Raw genomic sequence first — 22,484 nt, forward strand, 5'->3', positions numbered from 1 at the left:
GTCACTCGTGCAACTGAGCAGTGGTGTCCCGATGACCAGGGGACTGTCGCTTTTGAAGCCCGTGGCTCGAATTAGGTTTGGGAGTTTAACCAGAGAAGAAAGCGCAAACGAAGTTCGAGCACTGCAGACACAAAACACCGGCGAAACCTCTTATCCGGGATTTTCACTCTTTTTAACGACCCAGCGAGGGAGAAAGCGCCGGTAGCCCTTTCTCCTTTTCTGTCTCGCCCTCTTTCACTAAAGAAAAAGAAGAGGGGGGGGGGGGGGGAGTAACCAGGCACAGACTATCTCACTTGTAGCATAAGTTGAGCAAAGGAGAAATGTTTATTTTTATATACGAGTTGATTTGTTCGGCGCTAGGTGCGCGCAGTCCCGACTGCAAAGAGGCAACTCCGTGGAACGTTACGCGGTTACACTAGTTCCGTAGAATACCACGCATCAGCCCAGTCCACATTAGGCGCCCATTCCCAAATTTGTAAGTTCTGAGAAAATATGCACAGTACATTGATCAGTAAAATTGATGACCGGACACGCGCCCATCCTTCATTTTTTCGCGATTATCTTTAAATTTTGCGTGGGCGCTTGCCGGTATTTTACGCTAGGTGACTCCGACCACGTATGCGATTGTGGATTCACCCATTCAGTTCTAACGGCCAGGTGGCGCGAGTTGCCGCCCGATTCAGAGACAGCTTTTGCTTTGCTCATTGGTCCATCACTCGATTAGGTTCGTCGAACCGGTTCGATCAGGGTCGATTCACTCGAACCCCGAAAGTTCGACCTAAAAATCTGGTTCGACAAGAGTTCGCGACACCCCTAGCTACAAGTTAACCACAGTGGCTACAGAGCCCTGAGTGGCTACAACCACTACAACCACCCTGGTTGCCCTGGCTGCTCTGGCTACAACCACTACAACTTCGAACAAAGGCGGCAGCTGATCGTGGGGTCTGCGCTCTGCACGTGAAAGTGAAGTCGGTTTCGCGTCCAGACACTTGTCGACTTCCTATTCAACAAACAGGTACTGTTGTCAAAACTGAATCGTTTGATGCGTCAGGCGATAGTTTTGAAATTTCACAAGGCTCAGCTCACGGCCGTGATTTCATCTGACAGACTGCTACAACGTCCACTTTTCGCGCTTTTTGCGCATGAGTAGTCTTTTAACAATCAAAAATCCAAACGTATGTTAAATATTATTCTAGTCTGCCTAATAGTTCACCGCGGTCATAGCCCCTGTGTAACTTCCTGCATCCGGGGAGCTTATTACTAGAGTAACCAAAACTCTCAAAATTTCATCTAGTGCTTGTTTCTAAATTCTTGAAAAACACAAACAATGTTCTTGCACGCTGTCGAAAATATTTATCCATTCACTTGATCTCAGTATCCTCCCGAACAATTGGAAGTTGGGGATGGTGTTTACGTTGCACAGCGGAGGTGATAAACATTGAGCTAACAATTATAGATAAATTTTACTTACTTGCGTCGCATGCAAAATTTTGTAACACGTGATTTATTCTCAAGTTGTTAACTTGGTAAAGTCTAACAATGTTGTTATTTCTTTTTTTTTTTTCACAGTTTGACACATTTTTCGGAAACTTCTCCCGTGAAACCCAGCTTTTATTATTTACTCACGACCTGCTCTCCGTTTTTGACCCTGGGTCCCAGATAGACTGCATTTTTTTTCTTTAGATTTCTCTAAAGCCTTTAATAAAGTGTCACACGAGTTATTTTTTTTAAAACTAAACAACCTTCACATTGATTGATGCTAGTGTTGTGGCCTGGATAAAGTGCTTTCTTATAGCTAGTTCGTTTCACGGCACACGTGCCCACCCGCAGCGTGGAGTGGGTTTGTTTTGGCCGACACTCCGTGAGTGGTTGCACTTTCCGAGTTGGTTTCAGCGCTGGCACCCCACATGTGCATCCACTTGCTGCACCGAGAAAATTGAGCGTGTGCCAAAATGCAATCAAATCATGCTTCAGGCCGGCGAAGAGCATGCAGGAGCAGACAACGAGGGTTTGTCTGCTACAATGTGTCATTTGTACCGTGGAATCGAAAGAAAAAAAGTAGATCTTCTGATAGAAATTGCGTCCCGCAGGCAACATAATCAAACGCGAGCTTGAATTGTGGTGAGCTTCTGCTGTTTCATGAAGGAAGCAATTGACAGCCCATGCTTTATTTGCAAGCTTTAGTCGCTTTGTTGCCAGACAGATGCTGAAATATGCGAGTGTGTAAAGAAATGGCTCGGAACAAACGCATCACCGGCCCCCGAGATCTTTATCACCATCCGTGTGCGTGTGAACATTTTAACATTTGTCGACAAAGGTCCCCCAGCAGAAACCCGTGACTGCCCAATACGCATCCGAGGAAGCTAAACATGGTGACTTTACATGAGGCTTGTCCAACATCATGTTTAACATTTACCTATATTAGCTATGTTGCCCCGTCGTATTTTGTTCAAGAAAGCTCTAGTTTTCTACGCCCTCACCAAGGCTAAAATCTGATCCACCTGTAACAACAATCGAAATCGGAAGTCACACGAAACATTTTGCTGGGTATTCCAACAGACTAGTTTTAAGCCAGACTAGTTTTAAGCCGTATCCTTTCAGTGGTTCACGCATAATACCATGCTCAAACGAATCAAGCTTTTGCGCGGACAGCATCATCAGTTTTCTCCAGTGTAAACAGTTATAAGAATTGAAAGATTGCAACCAGCTGCTTTGTAGTCGGCTGGTTGCGGAAATTTACGCCGTCTGTAAATATCTACGACAGCCGAGTTGCTTGAAGTAATTGCAAATATAAACTACAGGTTGCAGAGAACAACGTTTATAGATAAACGTTGGCAGTGACTACACTCGCATTCTCACCCATCACGGCGAACAGAAAGGCGCTAGTTTCGGTCTGAAGTCGATACTCTTTCTACAACATAGATGGTGACAGCATCAGTGTGCACTCGGTGCATTTGGCAAGTTTGTTTGAGGCCAGATCTCCATGTGACACTCCACGAGTGTGATGCATTCTGGGAAAGAACTCGAACGGCACCAGTGTGTGTGAAACAAACTCGCTATTACTAATTGATTTCAGTTTGTTACCGCCAATAATAGCACTTCTCCATTCTCTTCAGTAAACTCTGGCATGCCTCAGGGTTCCTTCCTGGGCCCATTGCTTTTTCTAATCTTCATAAACAATATGCCTAATTCCATTTTGTCCTCAATCAACCTTTTCACAGATAATTGTGTCATCCACCATGAAATTGCTAATGATTCTGATGTGTTCCAGGTCCTGTCAGATATTGACTATATTCTTCAATGGTGTGAAATGGGGCATATGGAGTTTAACACAATTAAGTGTAAAGTAATGAGAGTATCGTGTAATAATTGTGCCCTCCCAACTATTTTAAAAATGTTCCCTTACTTTCCGTGTCTTTGTACAATTACTTGGATGTGCATATATCATTGACCGTCCTTGGATATCTCATATTTCCTATGTGATAAATAATAATAATCGCAAGCTTGGCTTTTTAAAACATCATTTTTCTCTTGCTCCCTTCTCATTGAAGTAAACTTTGTTTAAAACTCTCATCCGGTCAAAGCTCTAATACGTGTCTTCTATCTGGGACCTGAGCCATTGAAGCTGTACAAAATCGTTCTGTCCCTTTTTATTCTCAGTAATTATCATCACACTCCAAGTGTCACTTTGCCTATCTTTGCCTAGTCTCGCCTGGCGCCGTAAAATAGCCCGATTGTGTCTCTTTCATAAAATATTTCACACTGGATCATCTTCTCACACCCTTTTTCTATGTTTCATCCCGTCTCGATCACTCATCTAAAGTGTACCCCTGTGTAAAACTAACACATTCCAACAGTCCTTTATTTCCAAAACTTCTATGGATTAGAACCACCTCCACACCACCATTGTCACCATCCAGGTAGATCATTTGTTTATACTGCTGTCATTAATTTTTATGGTTTGTGCTGTAACTAAATTGTTTTCCTGCAAGAATCGTGCTACATGAAGTTTGCATTTCAGATTGGTGAAGTTTGAGCACTGATCAGGGGTGGAAGTGCTGTGCAAATTATGCCATTGTGCGCCATTCCACTTTCACTGCACCATGCTGCTCCCAAGTGCAATAGTTGTGCCAAAACTTGCTAAAATTTTTTTCTTTTTTTTAAGCTACATGTTGATGTGGTTGTGTCAATTGACGTCCAAACAGGTTATTCCCGTTTGATGGAAACGGGCGTCAAGTGCCTATTTTCTTCTAACGAGAATGGCCATGGTTTGTTCAGGACCAGGTAAATAGACACAGTCGGTCAAGAGCCGTCACGCGCCAGCAGCACGAGGGACAACATTGCGCGAGTTGGTTGCTCAAGTCCGTTTTGTTTGCGAGGAAAAGTAAATGCTTTGATTGCTGTTCATAAATATACCGTATTTGGACGAATAACAACACACAATAAAAATCTGGTGCTTATTATTGTTCCTCGTGCCAGTGCCTTTGAAGCACTCGTTTGGACGCATTTCTTCGTGCCGTCAGTGCCACAGCTCGGCCAACAACGGCATGCAGGTGTCTGATATCCGAAAATGGGGCATGCATAGCTGGCTTTGTCAGAAGTACTAAAACAATGTTTCGTTGTTTAATTTTTTAATTTTTTTTGCATGGTGCGATATATTGCACGCATTAAATCGCGTATACTGTAAAGGCTCATATGACAGCCCACCCCCGAGAAATCCCCCATCCCGCTTTTGAGGCTGAATATCCGGCTTCGAGGCGAAAGCGCTGGCCTGCGGATACCCAGGTTGTGAGTTCGACTTTTGGCTGAAATGCTCGCAATCTGACTGAGGCTTATTGCAGAGAAGGCACTGATAACCGAGCTTTCGGTTGCACATGAAACCAATCCCCATGTGGTCGAAATTACTCCTTGGTCTCCTCTGCTGGGGCGTGTTAGGTGCTCGTCGTTGGTCTGGCACGTAAGACCCCCAAACTTGACCTTGACTTTAGGGCTGAATATCCGAAACATAAAATTCCAAAACAGTGACTACCCACCCACCCCCACCCGCTCTGATTACCGCCAGTCATCGGTCACGCGATGTCCGACAGGAATTGCTTCAACCGCGCAATATGCAGTATCGGTGCCTGTGACAAGTGTGTTCGCCCCAGGTTTCCTTGTGCTTATCGCACCATGACCTGCGAATCTGCAGCGCCCGCAGTCTGCGACATGCAAATTCCTAACTCTTTCCTGCTTTGTTGTTGTTTTGCAATTTGCGCGCGCAATATTGGTTCCCATGACACCCGAGTTTGTAGCGGGTTCTTGCGTGCGTACCGTACTGTGGAGCGCGAATGCGCTGTGTTCGCGTTCTACTGCCATACCCGCGACAGGGGAGTTCATAGCGAACTCCCGTCCCGTGTGCTTATTGCACCGTGGAACGCGAATTTGACGTGTTTGCAATCTATGGTATCAATTAGAAAAAGTTAGTGGGTATGCAGGCGACCTGGTTTTGCTTATTATGATGTCTAAAACCTGCGATTGTGCCAGGGGGGGAAAAAAAGGAAACTTTGAAGTTGCAGAGTTCTTGTCCCAAATAGCTTGTAGAGCCGCCCCCCCCCCCCCCCCTTTTTATTTCCATGCTTATCACCAGTTATCGTTTTTTTTACAAATTAAATTTTGTTGTTGCATTCCCTTATACGGCTTAATTCATATTTTTTTCTATTTGGCTTCATTTTGATTGGGCATTCTTCAGTACTTTATGGTATATAAAGGTACGTAAGAGACCGCTGCCACCTGTTCACCTAATGCCTAAATTCTGGGGAAAGTGATAAGTAGTCCACAAAATTAAACAAACATTTGGCATATATAGTCAAACCCGTTTATAACGAACAGCAGGAAACGCTACAATCAGTTCGATATAGCAAATAGTACGATATAGCAGAAAACATTTACAATGAACTTGCACAAGAGATTCTCTTTCATTTTCATCCCTTCAATTCCTCCTTGTAACGAAGTGCTAAAAGATCTGTTTTTTCTGTGCGTGTGTGCCGAGTATTTTTTAGCTTTCTCTCCCTCTGAATCACTTCTCTTCGCTCAATTTTGTTCACGGCTTGACCTTTTGGAATTTTCTTTCTTTCATACTTCTTTGTTGGGGAATGGGACAGGCTAGAAGGCAATTGTTTGCGTGTTTTTGGAAGCCTTCCCGGGGGGAAAAAGTTCGATATAGCCAATATGTTGTTCGTTATAAAACATACTATTTACATGCATTCTAAATTAAATTTTCTGCGAGTTTGATATCTACAATAATTCGCTGTACGTGGGTTCGTTCTAAACGGGTTTCACTGTATCTTTTTTTGTTAATGTTTATAGGTGTTTGTTTTTGGTGAGATCCCTTCCACGCTCCTCATTCATGTTGTAAGTGTAACAATAAAAGCGATAATTGGTTGCCTCTTCTGTAAGCTCTTCTTGTAAATGAGGTACGTGGCGAATACACGCACTGGCACACAAACAGCCAGCCGGCGCGAGGACAATGCGAATCGTGAGAATCTCCTTCTGAACAACGCAAACTCTATACTGTTGTGCTAGAACACATAAAAAAAATTGACTATGAGGAAAACCTGCTGTTTTATGGTCGTACTGGCTAGTTTCGTTTGTCACTTTTTCTTTTTTTTAAACTCTTATATTCGCGTTTTACTACAGCGACAGACAGCAACAAACGACAGCGACACACAACAACGAGCGACACACGACACCGACAGATAGCCTGTTTGTCGGAGTCTGCCGTCCCACCTGGCGGACACGACGCAGAGCATGGGGACAAGGAAACTTGTTTCCGAGTGGGACTGGGGTTATCAACAAGAGACTTTAAAATACACAGACAAACTGAGTCTGGCGACGCGCTTTTAGTGTTTTGCTCTTTGGGCATAAAACGCACCGACAAACGCGGTGAAAGTGGAGACGATTACTTTATTTCTTAATTAAAGCTTCCGATTCTCGTCATTTGCCGTTGGCGACTTCCCGCAAACAGTCGTGACAACCGACACCAAACTTTTTCCGAACTAGAATACCTGAATCGTTCCTTTTTGGGTCGTTCCAGGAATTCTAGGTGAGCGCCACGGAATTTCACGCTGATTTTGAGGACGTTTATAACTTCATATTTGGATGATTGAGGGCAGGCGTTTTTTGGTGGACAATACGGCATCCCGATTATCACGGAACGTGATGACGGGTCTCTCGTCATCACATTCCGCACACGCGACCACTACGAGCAATCGAGGGACCAGAACTGCGGGAACGAGGAGTGGCCGCCAAGGGCTTCTTTGAAGGTTGAGCGGCGGAGCGAGCCACGGGAGGAAGGGTACAAGGGTGGGAAGAGAGGCAACAGATGGCACAAGCGGGCGGAGGATAAGTTTGTCTCCGAGCGATGTTCCTCGATGGTACTGCTTGCTGCGCTTCAAGTTCAACGACAGACAAGAACTCGTCTGTCGGCGATATTCGTGGGTGTTGGTCATTGCAGTGGGACAGGCGACACGGAACTTTGTGGTGTCGTCAAACAAAAATCGGTGTTGTCGCTCTAGTGGGACGAGGTTATAGCCACGTCCTACTGGAACGACAAACAGCGACAGACGACACCGACAGACAGCCTGTTTGTCGGAGTCTGCCGTCCCACCTGGGCGGATGCTATGTAGAACACAGGGACAAGGAAACTTGTTTCCTAGTGGGACAGGAGTCGTCAACAATACACTTCAAAATACACAGACAAACAGAGTCTGGCGACGCGGTTTCCGGGTTTCGCTTTTTGGGCGTAAAACGCGCCGACAAATATGGTGAAAGTGGAGACGATTACTTTATTCCTTGATTAAAGCTTTAAAGCAAAAGAGGAGAAGCTTCCGCTTCTCCTCTTTTGGGGTTAGCGGATTTCTGCAAACAGTCGTGACAATCGACTCCAAATTTTTTCTTAACTCGAATTGACCAAATCATTCCTTTTTTGGGTCGTTCAAGGCATTCTAGGCGAGCGCCACGGTATATTTCACGCTGATTTTGAGGATGTTTGTAACTTCATATCCAAATCATGGAGGCCAGGCATTTTTTGGGGGACAATACGGCATCCCGATTATTACAGAACGTGATGACAAGTCTCTTGTCTGCGAGAATGGCTTGCTGTGGAATGTCGTGCCCTACTTCACGGTGAGCGATCCTATTTTGGTCAGTCCTCGAACATGGGTGTATCATCCTGATGCAGGGGCGTAGACCTCGGCGTCTAGAAGCACCACGTCTCGCACCAAGTTTTCGCGAGCAAAACGAGCCACAGCAAATTCCCTTTCGCAACATGACTGCCAGCAAGCAAACCGCGCCCGCGACCACTACAAGCAATCGACGGACCGGAACTGCAGGAATGACCAGTGGCAGCCAATGAGTTCTCTGAAAGCTGAGCGGCGGAGCGAGCCACGGGAGGAAGGGTAGAAGGGTGGGAAGAGAGGCAACAGATGGCACAAGTGGACGAGAAGGATAAGCTTGTCTCCGAGCGATGTTCCTCGGTGGGACTGCTTGCTGCGCTTCAAGTCCAACGACAGACAAGAGCTTGTCCGTTGTCGAATCGTTTGTTGGCGCTTGTCGGCGTTTGTCGCGAGCATTGGTCATTACAGTGGCACAGCATCAGCGACGCGGAACTTTGTGGTGTCGCTGGTCAAAAATCGGTGTTTGTCGCTCTAGTGGGACGAGGCTATTAGACAAGATTTTTTTTTTTATTCTATACAGTCGTGCTTGTTATAGTGAGGACTTAAGGGCATATGTATGGACAGAGATGATGTCATGAAATTTTCCATATTTTGCATTTGCACTTTTATAAGATGAGTAGATTTGTACTCTGTTAAGTTTAGTATTAGAATACATTTATGCTTGCTAAACAGGTATGTGAAACATTGTATTTCCTAATAATAAAAACTAGAATCAGTAATTATTGGGCTTCATTTCATACATACTATTGCATCTTGAAATGGTTTTGTTTTCAACTCATGGAACTCTTGATAAACACAGTCACTTTTTGTTTTCATGAGGCTTAAGTTGTGGTTCTTTTGTTGACTGCCTTCTATTGAAAATTCATAAAAGGAACCACCCGCTACTAGTGCAGTTCTCAATACCTGCCATTCAGGTAAATTGCAATTACGCTGTTTGCTTTTTATGCTATGATCTGGATTCTATTTAAGGAAAAGGTATGTTTGGAAATGGTTCTGGAGCGTCGCATAAAGGTGCTGTTTCGTTGCGATATTTTCGTATATAGAAAAGCACTTCTGCGCTTATAGCCTCAAGTTTTACGTGCGTGACCAGCTCCACGATTCACTTATACTGCTACGAAAATTGACTTTTTGGGTCCTGAGCTGCTCCAAAGCAGAACTTAAACTGCCCCTAAAGCTGCTTCGAAGAGGCATCTTTGCCAGGGGCGGATCCAGACCTCCATTTTAGGGGGGACGGTTCCTCGGTGTAAAACGGCCGGGGGGGGGGAGTATTTATATCTTTTTTTGGAGTTATTGTTTTTACTAAACTTTGATAACATAATATAGATCTTGAGAGCTTTTGGATCGGTTTCCCTGTTGGGCATGAACTCTTTGAATTAAAACCGTTCGGGTGACCACGCTAGAGGTAAGTATGTAGAAAATTGTGGTGGCACTATCCTTTCTGAACACCATAACGCAAGGAATTTTGTAGTTCATAGGAAACGGGATTACTCCATTCGCGTGGCAGCGCGCTAGAAACAGAAAAAGAAGTTTAGCTACTTGGGGATGAATGTTTGGTGCTATAGCGGCTGTGACAATTGCAGACAGTGTAACTTGATGGCTCAGATATCCCCGGCGGGGCTACAACTTTTGGGCTCCTTTTGCTTGAATATTTATTTATTCTCGTTAGACCCGCAGAGCATGTACGGAGAGCCAACCTTTGCCAACTATACGGAGGAAGCTCATGCAGCTAATGACAATGCGAAAAACGTTTTAATCTAAAACTCGGCTGTTCTTTGAGATTAAGCTTGGCATAGTAGTTAGAACTTTATATTCAGTGCCAAAATGCAGAACGTGGTTTTAAAACATACGTTTCAATGTCGCCGGTTGCTTCGATGGAGCGAGTACGTTGCAAACAAGCGACAAAAATGGCCCGGCGGCTTCGACGCTGCTCGCGGCGTCAAAACACTGTTGACGCAGCTAGCGAAACGAACGCTGCAAGTTCGTAGCTTGTTCGCCGTAAATTTGGAATGTCCAGAGCGCAGCACATGCGGCATTTCCAACCCAGACTCATGTTTTCACGTGTTCTGGATGCAACTCGAGAGAACCAAAGCGAATAATTGCTGAATATTTTTGAAAGCATGTTGTAGTTCGGCAACTATACCCTTTAAACTTAGACAAGACCTTAAACCAGCAATGGGTCCTTCCAAATTATATTAAATTGCACTTCGTCTGGATATTTTCTGTATGAAAGGAACACTTAATTGTTTCTGGGTAGTTAGCTCATTCGTCAGGGTCGAGAGGACACGTGCAGAGATATGAATGGGGCAGAGCGGTTGTCCGGTCGGCGAATCTCAACTGGGCTAAAGGCCGATCATGACTGCAACATGGATGTTTGGGAGTCGGTGTTCACTCGAACGGGCAGAGGCATTGTCTATTTAATTCATGTATAGTCGCATCTTTGAAAGGGATCGTTTTCTGCAAGTCCCTAGGTAGGGAATTCGAAGCCGCAGTTGCAGCAATCCCCGCCTCTGTTCCGTTCGACACACACATATTCGCTCCTGCAAAGCCGCGCGAAAGCTCTGCCGTCGATCCACAGAAGCCGCATTTAACTCGGGAAGTAAAGACGGCGCCAAGGGGAGACAAGGGGTAGCGGGCGCTTTTCCTAAGATAGTCCCGCCACGCTAAGTTGAAACGGCATTGTATACAAATAAATGCCTACGGCATCGGCTTGAGGACCCCGTGTAAGCGGCCTCCAGCCTTTAGAGGGCTCGTACCGTTTATCTTTCTTTTATTAGCTTCCCGCCACGAGAAGTCGTACCGCAGGCAGTATGAAGCCCATTCGAGGAAACATCTCCCCCTTCTGGCGCTCGTCGGCTTCTTTCTGTATTCCGCGCTGCGGCGCTGATCCTCAGTGAGGGATGGAGGCGAGGACGAAAGCGGACTTATGTTTAAGCCAAGGTCGTGGGGAAGTCCGGAGCGTCTTCAAGAGAAGCTCAGACCCAGACTACACTGTACCCAGAGCATTTGCTTCCTCTCTGTTGAGAAGAAAAGCAATTGGTCACCTGGTTGTACGTCTTCTCCTGGTACGTCCCCTCCGCACTTCCCTTGGCAATGAGCACACCGTGCCAATAAGATACTTTTAGTGAGCCTGTGGGTGACAGCATCGCAAAGCAAGCCAAAAAGACATGCCAAAAGACAAGCCCAGAACCACGAAGAAACCATCAAACGAAAAGTGATAAAAAGGCGGCCGCTAGAGAGGAAGGATAACCCGCTGTGTATAGGATCGCACCCTTGAGGAAGGCTGCTTGGTGTCTGCTTTTGGGAGTTTTCAGGGCACAAATTTTTCGCAGACAACCTCCAAAGAGAGAGAGGGAGGCAGAGAGAGAGAAAGGGGACTAGTTATGTTGAACGTATTTTGCCCCCATGCTCGACGTGCTGGCCTTGTTTGGAAGTGTGCCTGCAGTCGAGGACCCTGATATTTGGTGCGCCTCCCCACTGTCTCTCCACTTCGAAACTCCTGGCGCCGTCCCTGTCGGGAAGATGTACCATGACCTTGACGGAGATAAACCCCACTTTGGAAGCGCCCAGCAGGCGCGTCCACCCACCGCTGTTTTAGTCTTTTGTCCCTCGCGTCGATTGCTTGTGTTTTTTCTTCGAGCTGACGAAGAACTCCGGGGGGGGGGGGGGGGTTGCCTGGCGAGGCGTTTGGGGGGGGCGATTGCCTCCACCGCTCCCCCCTTGGATCCGCCACTGATCTTTGCTGCTCCCAGACCTTCTACAAGAGGCTGAAGCTTGCTTCCACCCCTGATTGATCGATCTAGCTTGGACCATGTGTTGGGTACTTACTAGTGCACTGCATCATCTCTTCTCCCCTGCTGGCGTAAGACCTGGTGCAGTGATGCGAAAACCGCATCTTCCAAAGTATGTCACTGCATTGCAGACTATACCGGCCTTTTCTGCACTTACAAACATCCCCTCACATAGGGTGGTTTAAAAAGAAACTCTTTTCGGGAACAAACTGCCAGACACGGGAGAAGTCGGGTGTTTCAATGAGTCGCATTACTTAGCAAAGTTGTTACCTAAAATTTGGTAATTAGCTTTTTAAGTAGCAAATAAATAAACATGGTTCTTACAAGGAACTCGAGTATCGGTGAAAACAAAATCAGTCAATTTAAGAAAGACGGCAGGTGCTAGGCGTTGAAATGCGCTTAACTTCACTCGTGCCACAGGTGGAAGTCAGGCGATGCCAAAATGCGGTTGGTAACAAAATCACCCTCCTTCGCATTGGCAGCCTTCCACCTGCAGCACGAGCGAAAATTTTAACGCACCCTATGCTTCAGTCTTGTGAATTTGACTAATTTAGAATTTTTCGATGACAGCAGTTTGATCTTGAAAAGAGTTTTTTTTTCTCAACCTCACTATTTAAAGGAATTTATTAAAGTATCTCCAGAAATGGCTGGTATAACACCGCGCGCACAACTGGAAAAGTAGGCAGCGCAGCCGTGGCCTAACGGTTATCGTGCTTGCCTCCCACGCGAAGAGCCAGGGTTCGATTCGTGGGAGCAATGCATATTTTGTTTATTCTTGCAATTTAGTGTTCTGGTAAATTCGAGAATCCTGTTGCTTGTTCGAGGCCCTAATGTTCTACACGCCGACCCTTCAATGCCGATTGTTTTAGAAGCCCACGCGTGTATATAAGGGGCTTTGCGTGCCAAACCACAAGCAGTCTCGCCTCGGCGCTCAATCTTGCTGTTTCGCCGACATAGATGCCTGCGACCTCTGTTTTGTTTTGGGCACAAGTTCGCCCCATTAAACGTTTAGTTTCTTCAGATATTCGCCACCCTATCACTTGTCACTTGTGACAATATGAATGTCCGTTATGTTGAGCATGAAGCAACACTCAAAATGTTTCATGCAAAGAGGAACATGGCGGCCTTCTTGAATGGGTAGTTCCTGCTGTTCAATCTAATTTATCCACAAAACTAAAGCTCTGTTTACGAAACAATTGTAGCAAAAATACGGGGAAAACTGGTGGATTTCAGTGGCATAGTTATTTCAGGTTTTATCTTTTGCAAGTCCTAACCTCTTTACTGATGAGACTTTTACTGTACTAGCAATGTGACAGAAACTGATTATGTTAGCATACTTTCTAAGTTCATGTTGGGCGACTCAAGCTGCCGCCGGGAACGCTAGTTTGTCTACTTCTTGCGCAGGGGTTGCACTGCTGTAACAACGCCGACTTCTGATTGGCTCTGGTGGAGAGATAGGGGGCAGATCTCAATGCTAAGCTGCTCTGAGGTCTAATCAAATCTCGCCATTCTGACGTCACCGCAACCCCTGCTCAAGCAGCAGACAAACTTGCTCTCTGCTTTGCTAGGCACAGAATGATTCCATTTTCTCAACTATTCGTCATTGTTATCTCGAAATAGCAAAGTCCTAAGTGCGTCTTCTTCGTGTTATCTTCAAAGTTTTCTGGCTAGCTTGACATGCTTGGAGGGGTGCTCACTTTCTTTACAATTAATGTCATTGCTCTTTGCCTTAGGTCCTAGTCATCTCATGGTCCCGTGCATCCTTCGTGATCTTACAAGCCTACTTACGAACCTGGCCGCATACTGCAATTCGAATGGAACCGATCCAGTCGTCAAGTCGTGGTAAGTTTTGCATTTCAACCTCTTTTGTTAGCAGAGGACATTGGCAATGTCTAGACTCTAGGCGGTTATAGTCTAGAGCAGCACTTCTGGTTCAGCTTTCTGCAGACTGTTAAGGGTTCATGTCGATTTGGGGGTCCCCCACCAGGGATGCTTCTCAGTCCAGCCCAGATGAAGATGTGCATGGTGGTGTGGGTTGGGCTTCGAGGGAAGGAAGACAAAGAGCACAGTTGAATTTTCCGAGAAATTTATGGCGGTTACAAGCAAGTACTGGGCAATGTAAGTTTTGGTTTCCTATACATGTGAAGGGGAAGACAAGCTAGAGGAACAGGCTTTCTGCCAGGCTCTGGGCCAATGTTGGCAACAAATGACCAGTATAGAAGGTGTTTCATAACAATTAACCTCATTTTTTTTTTCTTTTTAAATAGTGCCACAAAATTTTATTGAAGATCTGTATTTTACACAAATATTAGAGAAAACATTCACTCATCCTCCAGATATTGTTTGTTACTCGCACAATGTTCCTTGCAATCTGATGTGTCCAATCGATAGTTCTTCAGTATTTCATACTGTTGAAAACATTCAGGAAGGTGGAGAACAACAAATATCTTGAGGCCTAGAGAATGTTTTCTTAGATTTTCGTACAAACTGCCAGTTTTTAGCAAAGTGTTCGAGGCATCATAGGGGTGATTGAACGTGTTAGGGATTTGTAAGCTTGAAGTCGTTCTCAGATGTATGGGCTTGGCTAGTTGAACATGTAGTTCTGAAGATCCTCCATGATAGCTTCGACAGATTGTTATTTCTTTAAAAAACAAGTGCACTTTCTTTTCACCCATGCGACCCCGTCTAACGAAATTTTAGGAGGTAGCGCAGGTAGCATTTGACGGTGAGACTTTTAAAGTACTCGCTACTCCGTATGTGTCTTCGAAAACAAGGAAAAACAATAGCCAACCGGAAGTAGCATATCCCCTCCCAAAAGTTCTGTCAATATTTGTTTTTGTTTACCTCCGCACACCCTGTGTCAGAGTATTCGGGCCACTTAGAGCCGCCGTGACAGGGGGCCGAGAACACTTCCGGTTCGGTTAGTGTTGACATTCTTTTAAAAGCAACGTCGCCGTTAAAGTTTTGTTTGTTCCGCAGTTAAATCGGTCTTTTGTTGTGCTCTCCACATCCACTGGCTTCTTGAAATGCTGCGTTTTGTAATTGACGGAAACTTTTTTATGACAGATCTCCGCAAAATAAAAGGTGCAACGAGCTGCGACTCTGCGGCCAAAGAGCGCGGACAGTTGCTGTCATATGTGCGTTGATTTAAAACTGAGCACTAGGATCACTTAATTTTAGATCAAAGATGCACATATCTCACTCTTCAGAACAGCGAAGAAACTTATAGAGCGAGTCACCACTTGAGTTCTTACGCAAATAAAAGAATTATCGAAATATTAATCATATTGGCCCAAATATAATTTTATATTTTAGACAAACTTGTTACTGCATAAAATATATAATAATTCTAATTATCGTGTTTATCATTTCTAGTTTAATCTTAGAGCAGAGTCATTACTGACGTTAATTTTCGGGTGCATGCGAGCTTGTAAACAGGCGATTTTCGCAAGATTCCTGTGGAAATTCCAGCTAAAACTCACGCACAAACTGAAAGAAAAAGAAAACATACATTTTGAGAGTTTGTGTCAGCTGATGCCTTCAGATTTTTTCACATGAAACAGAAGCTTTACTTTCTAAGATAGTCAGATTTTTTTTTTCAGCATGCAATAAAGCGCCGGTTTGTGACACGATTAAAGCAAGACGTGAAACATAGCACGAAACCACTGGTACCATTCTTTCTATTTATGACTCGCCCTTGCCGTCAAACACAACAGCGCTTATGTGTGTCTGCCCGAAAAGAACTGTTAGAAGAAATACGATACGTCCCCAGGTGCCGCATGATCGTAACAAGTCTGATGTGAAACTAGTTTTCTTACCTTATCACCCGGGTCTAGAATCTAAAATAGCCTTTTGACATCCGCGTCTGCACCTGTGTCCACGCGAATATCGTTCACAGGATCGCCGCAGTAGGTAGACGTCCTAATCACAATATCTCTGTTCGTCGTCGAAAACACGCTGCTCGCTTTTTTTGGTGCACGATCGAGTGCGGGTGGCAGAATCCTTCACACCCTCCTATATCCGCGTCTGACAGGCATAGTGTAGTTAAGCTTTGGCCAGCTCGAACACTGCACTCGCCTCTGCACTAAAAAGACAAAATAATTACGTCTCGGTTCGTCTGTGGGTGTCTAACTTCTTTGAATGTCTCAGATGTACACAACTTTCCACCGATCTCAAGTACGGACATGTAACTTTCGCGATGGAGGTCAAATAAAACGAGATGTGATGCTTTTTCTTGGTGTCGTACGGTCCAGAAACAGATTGATCTGTCTTTTGTCCGGTTTTTGACATACCTTTTTTGATTTTCTCCCGAGAAAAACTTAGATGACGCTCTACCCATTCTTGCTCATAGAAACAGATTAAGCTGGTCAACCGGAAGGCATCGCGGCCACAGGAAGTTCCGCCATTACTTGTTTGTTTACCTTGGAATACCATGTAAGTGTTCCAAGGTAAACACTCCTGGGTTAAATAAAGAATACCAATATCAATAATTCAAACTCCTAGCAATCCTGCTACCATCATTCATCATCATTTTTTTCTTTGAGTGCTCGTGGGGCATTATACAAGGGGTTTGCAATAAAAAAAAAGTACTGTGAACACAAATATAACATTGTGAGCTAGTTATCTAAGTTAGATAGAAAGAGGGTAATGGTTTCAACAAGTTTAGTACTATAGTTTGTAGAAATGATGTTGCGAGGTGGTGAGTTCTAACCCTTGATAGCTAATGGTGGTGTGGAAGTGTGGTGAAAAACAGTTGATGGTTGAATTGAACCTAATTTAGTTGGATGATCTAAATGGGGGAAAATATGGTCAGGAGGTGATGGCTCTTTGAGGTGGGTATTGTGCTAGAAAATTCAATGAAGGAGAGAGATGTGTGACGCTCGGCGGTGAAGGGAAAGTGAATGTGAGTAGTTATAAATAAAACGAAGGGCTTTGTTTTGAATGTATTGTACATGGACTTCTAAGGTATGACTGCCATGGAAACCATATAAATGAGGCATACTCTAACTTGGAACTTATAAGAGTATTATACGCTAGTCATTTTACAGAGGGTGAAGCAAGTTTGAGGTTGTGGCACAAATATATGAGAGGTTAGTATCAGCAAGTATCATTATCAGTACGGTTAGTTAGTTTCACTTTGGCTTGTACCTACCTCAAATACTCTTCTCAAGATACTGTGTTTAAAAGGCTTTGGTAGTATTCTGGTTTCTTACAAAACTGTTTCATTGAGGCAGTGATGTGATTGCTGCGCCAAACTGCACCAAGTGGCTAACCCTGCTACATTCTGCTACATTTTGCCAAAATATGGGTAATCTGCGCCAAGCCTGCGCCAAAACACCAATTTTGGTCGCCTTTCAAAACCGTAACGCAACTGAGTACCGCAATTGAGCATGCGCCCATCCAGTCTTGCCTGGTTTTCCTGCCGTCTCACGTTTCGCACTCTCATCGTCTCGTGTTTTTCGTCTCGCGTCTTTTTTTTTAATGTTTTCAACAGTGTGCGCGGATGCTCCGACGCTAGAGTGCCGGGTACCAGCCATGCCGTCATGCTGTGAAACGCAACCACGTTTTTGCGCGGCGTGAGTTACTTTGTAAGCTGAAGCACTCACTCCTGAAAGCAACGGCCGTGGGACACTATATTTGGTCCCTGCCTTCCAGTCACCGTGGTCGCGCAACGTCGGGTGTTGCCGTCCCCCACGTCGCCGTAGATATGGCGCTTTCTAAAATGAAACTAAGTACTGCCGCATGTTCATCAACATTCCTTTTCTTGTTTTAATCATACGTTACTAAAAAAATCACTTTTAACTCGGACTGTTGTGTCGAAGTATTGATTTCCTAGGTTCTCTCACTGGGCTTTCTTTGGAGAGAGATTCCGGTATTTAAAAATCTGCCGCGAAAGAAAATTGGTGAAGAGAGGTGAGCTAAAACAACGAAGGCAATGTATGCACGCTGAACCCGCACATCGCGCTTGTTTGTCTCGAGTTCAGTGGTTGCACAAAGCGCTCCAAGAACTTTTGGCCCTGGCTCGCGATGTCCTGCCTCAACACACACAATTTTTTTTTTGTTTAGCTTGTACTTTGTTTGCCGGCCTTGCAAAACGTGCCGCTCGACTGTTTTTTGTCGTATGCTGGACAGTTTTATTTTTCATACAATTTTGGGAATCAGTTGGCGACAAAGCAGAGTGGCCTGAATGAAGGAATAAATTTGGGGTGGTTCGACTTCAATCAAACAGCCATTGCCTTTGCTCGCGCGACGAAGACGCGCATCTGCGAGCCTGCCGAAGTTGCCCTCACGTGCATGCGAACGTGATTGCAGGACAGAGGCACCAGTCGGGACGCTTGCAATCCATTGTTTTACGTTTGCTTACTTTTTGAGAAAATTTGGCACATTGGGAACCAGTAAAACGGTGGCATGCTGTTTTTCGGAATTGCTCGGCAATGCCTACAGCACTGTACACTTGTGGGATGTCTCAGCAGTAAAACCGCGAGCAGCGAGTTTCGCCACAACAAGTCACATCAGAACGGAACAGAACACGAAGTGCCCTTCGTTTGTACAGCACTTAAAACAAATATTTTTATTTTTCTAAGAATATCTGCTTCAAAATTCACTTTTGCTGCTCCGAAACATTCTTTTGGCTGCTCCAAAAACCGCTTTTCCTGCTCCAAAACACTGTTTTGGCTGCTCCGAAAGGTGCTCCAAAATGGCTTAGGCCAATCACATCACTGTTGAGGGTATTGTTACTCTTGTCTTATTTACGCTCCTCACTATCTTTTTTTATTGTGAAGAGTATGGGCACAAATGCTTGAGTGCGTGGCCTTCGATATATTCTGCACTAACTTGAGGCCTATGAAACAGTATGTGGAGAGGTGTGCACACCGGAGAAAGCGCACATTTTCGCAGCCCCCTCTCCACTCAACAGTTTTATCAGCCTGGACATTGCACTGCATGTATCGAAGGCCACACGCTCCGGGAACTCCAGCTCATACTGTTTGCAATCATACTCATTATCTCGTAGCATTTCCGATCAACTTGCACCGGAATTGTCCCGAAACAGTGTGCAGTGCATCTCGGTGGTGGTGCACGGAGTCGGTGCAATTTCGAAGATAAAATACACTGCACCAGGATGCCTTTTTGTTGCATGCCGGTGAGGGGCAGTCACACGATAACAGATCATGTGACCATCGGTCTAGCCCCCGCCTCAGTTTTTGTATTTCCTTTCATCGTGCTCTCTTTCTTACTCTGGCATTTGTCCCTCTCTTTTTGTTTGTTTTTAATTTATTTATTTGCTGGGATCTGGGCACTATGCGCAAATGAAGTGTGCCATGTGTTAAACCGCAGTCCATACAGACACATATTTCTCTTGTTTCGGATCACACAAGTACAGCTTCCAGAGCACATATACCGAGCGTGATTTTTGTGCTCTTGTTTGGACGGCCGTCTTCAAAACTTGAGCGTATTCACAATATGGGCGAAGGTGGTGAGAGGATGTGCAGAGCGACAGAGGGTGGCAAAGGTGCTTCGGCCACGGGTGTAATGCGGCAACTACAAGTGCCTCAGTTGTCGAGAAAATAGTGTGTCGTCTGCTCCGGGACATGGCCAACATGGGGACATGGACAACGTCAATCGTTTTTAGGCGCGAGGTGTCGCACCATATGTGAATAGCAGCGTCGAGACAGTTTGCTTCTGTTTTCCTCCCATTCATAGGTAATAGCTAGTTTTTATTTTTTTTCCCAGTAACCCACACTAAAAACAAATTGATTATAATAAATGAACCACCTAAATGAACCTTTGTGATAAGTTCCACTGCATTGTGTTCATTGGCTTATTTATATGGCATTTTTTACTACTGCATAGTGCTCGGGAACACCCTGTAATCAAGGTGTACATACACATGACCTACGAATGTTCTTCAGGTTTGTCATTCATGGCCGTGACACATGCGGAGATAAGGACAGCTGACCCATTTGACTGGAAAGCCATGAAAAGCTAAACCATTGCTTGGTGCCCAGGTCTTATCTTTTTTCGAAGGAAGCGCAACGGTAGACAGTAGGGAAACTCAGCATGTATTTACTCAGTTTTTCCCAAGAACTAGGTGTTTGTAATCTGGACCACAAGTTTCTACATTAATGAGACATAATTGCATGAAGAGAGATCTGTCCTCCCCCCCACTTTGTCTGTACAGTGGTGCATCCATGTTAGCAAGAGATGACTACATTGCATGCTGAAATTCTTTCAATGATAACTAGAAAAGAGTCATTAGGTTATTGCCAGTTGTAAAACCTCATGTCTAACACTCTCCTGAAATCTTGTTCTTGTTTCACTTTTTGATTAATGAGGTAGCCAGCCCCCTAAAATATCCAAATTCTACATAAAAAATACAGTAAAATGCATTTTCTTTATCAGGAAAAATATTTTGTTGGGAAAACAAAATCTTGTCAAAACAAGCTTCTAAGTACCATGGATATCAAACTTTTGATAGACATATCTTTGTTGGGCATTTCTTGTGTGCTAATATAAGATTTTATTGTAGGTTATGGAGCTGCACCATTAGGGAAAACCAGCAGCCCATTGAAAGTCATCGAGGACATTTCGTTCAGGTGCTGTTCCTGCACCTATGTCACTGGAGATCAGCATGGAATCGTGGGCCACCTGGTTGCACATGGCGATGAACAATTCAAAAGCCATCTTACTCCCAAGTCCTCTCGCTCTAGGTCCAAAGTGCCAAGCAACACTCGAAAGCACAAAAGCGATAGGTTGTTGAAGTGCATGCTTTGCCCCCAAGCCTTTGCTCGGAATTCAGATCTGAGAAGGCATAACCAAACACACACTGGTGAAAAGCCATTTAAGTGCAAGCTTTGCCCAAGGGCCTTTGCTCTGAATTCAGCTCTGAAAAGGCATAACCAAATACACACTAATGAAAAGCCATTTAAGTGCAAGCTTTGCCCCTACGCCTGTGCTCGGAAATCACTTCTGAGGGACCATACTCAAAAACACTCTGGTAAAAAGCCATTCAAGTGCAAGCTTTGCCCAAAATTCTTTGCACATAATTCAGCTCTGAGAAGGCATAACCAAACACACACTGGTGAGAAGCCATTTAAGTGCAAGCTTTGCCCAAAAGCATTTGCTAAGAATTCAGCTCTGAGAAGTCATAACCTAACACACACTCATGAAAAGCCATTTAAGTGCGAGCTTTGCACCCGTGCCTTTGCTTGGAATTCAGCTCTGAAAAGGCATAACCGAACACACACTAATGAAAAGCCATTTAAGTGCGAGGTTTGCCCCCAAGCCTTTGCTCGGAATGCACATCTGAGAGATCATAATCTAGCGCACGCTGGTGAAAAGCCATTTAAGTGCAAGTTTTGCCCCCAGGCCTTTGCTCGGAATGCACAGCTGAGAGATCATAATCTAGCACACACTGGTAAAAAGCCATTTAAGTGCGAGCTTTGCACCCGTGCCTTTGCTTGGAATTCAGCTCTGAAAAGGCATAACCGAACACACACTAATGAAAAGCCATTTAAGTGCGAGGTTTGCCCCCAAGCCTTTGCTCGGAATGCACATCTGAGAGATCATAATCTAGCGCACGCTGGTGAAAAGCCATTTAAGTGCAAGTTTTGCCCCCAGGCCTTTGCTCGGAATGCACAGCTGAGAGATCATAATCTAGCACACACTGGTGAAAAGCCATTTAATTGCAAGCTTTGCCCCCAAGCCTTTGCTCGGAATTCAGATCTGAGAAGGCATAACCAAACACACTCTGGTGAGAAGCCATTTAAGTGCAAGCTTTGCCCCCAAGCCTTTGCTCGGAATGCACATCTGAGAGATCATAATCTAGCACACACTGGTGAAAAGCCATTTAAGTGCAAGCTTTGCCCCCAAGCCTTTGCTCGGGATTCAGTTCTGAGAATGCATAACAAAATACACACTGGTGAATAGCCATTTAAGTGCAAGCTTTGCCCCCAAGCCTGTGCTCGGAAAGTAGATGTGAAAGTTCATAATCAAACACTGGTGAAAAGCCATTTAAGTGCAAGACCTTTTCTCAAAATATCTATCCGACCCGCCATTATCGGACACATTGTTGAAAAACCTTAGATGTACACATGCTGAATTCTTTGCAGTTGACCTGCAAGTTGTTTGCCATACTTTATAATGTGTGTAATATTTCAGCCATGCAGAATTGTATGCCATTTTATTTAAATATGCATATACCTGAGTGCAAGATAAATCTCATGCCCATTGCTTTGATTAATGAACTCGCCGGACTGAAGCGCTTTTCTGCAGTAGACCTTACAAAAGCCAGCAACGTCCAAGGTAATTTTCTCAACGGTTTTTTTTCACGAAGCACATGCCACCAGAGGAGGTTAACAAACCTCCAGGGGCACTTTCATAAAACACTGGCAGCTATTAGCTCTTTAAAATGCCAGTAATATCTGAGAAGGTTTAGTTTGAATTCCAGTTTGGTGGGTCAGAGATTGTACACACAGGGTCAGAC

General features: G+C 44.7%; 1 protein-coding gene across 2 annotated transcripts; it reads left to right on the plus strand.

Annotated features, from left to right (window-relative positions):
* The first annotated feature begins 801 nt into the window (after nt 1-801).
* LOC120836852 (zinc finger protein 502-like) lies at nt 802-21,356 on the plus strand. 2 transcript variants are annotated; one of them, XM_042294479.1, is made up of 4 exons: nt 4,581-4,788; nt 13,735-13,843; nt 20,529-21,143; nt 21,229-21,356. In XM_042294479.1, the coding sequence occupies exons 1-4, from the start codon at nt 4,696-4,698 to the stop codon at nt 21,306-21,308; spliced, it is 897 nt and encodes a 298-aa protein (XP_042150413.1). In that variant the 5' UTR covers nt 4,581-4,695; the 3' UTR covers nt 21,309-21,356. The 2 variants fall into 2 exon arrangements, 1 of the variants encoding a protein (XP_042150413.1); XR_006078452.1 differs by lacking the exons at nt 4,581-4,788; nt 20,529-21,143; nt 21,229-21,356 and adding exons at nt 802-1,015; nt 16,353-16,565.
* The last annotated feature ends 1,128 nt before the right edge of the window (nt 21,357-22,484 follow it).

This window comes from Ixodes scapularis, unplaced genomic scaffold (assembly GCF_016920785.2).
Source record: "Ixodes scapularis isolate PalLabHiFi unplaced genomic scaffold, ASM1692078v2 PGA_scaffold6__148_contigs__length_123643588, whole genome shotgun sequence".
NCBI classification, from domain to species: Eukaryota; Metazoa; Arthropoda; class Arachnida; order Ixodida; family Ixodidae; genus Ixodes; species Ixodes scapularis.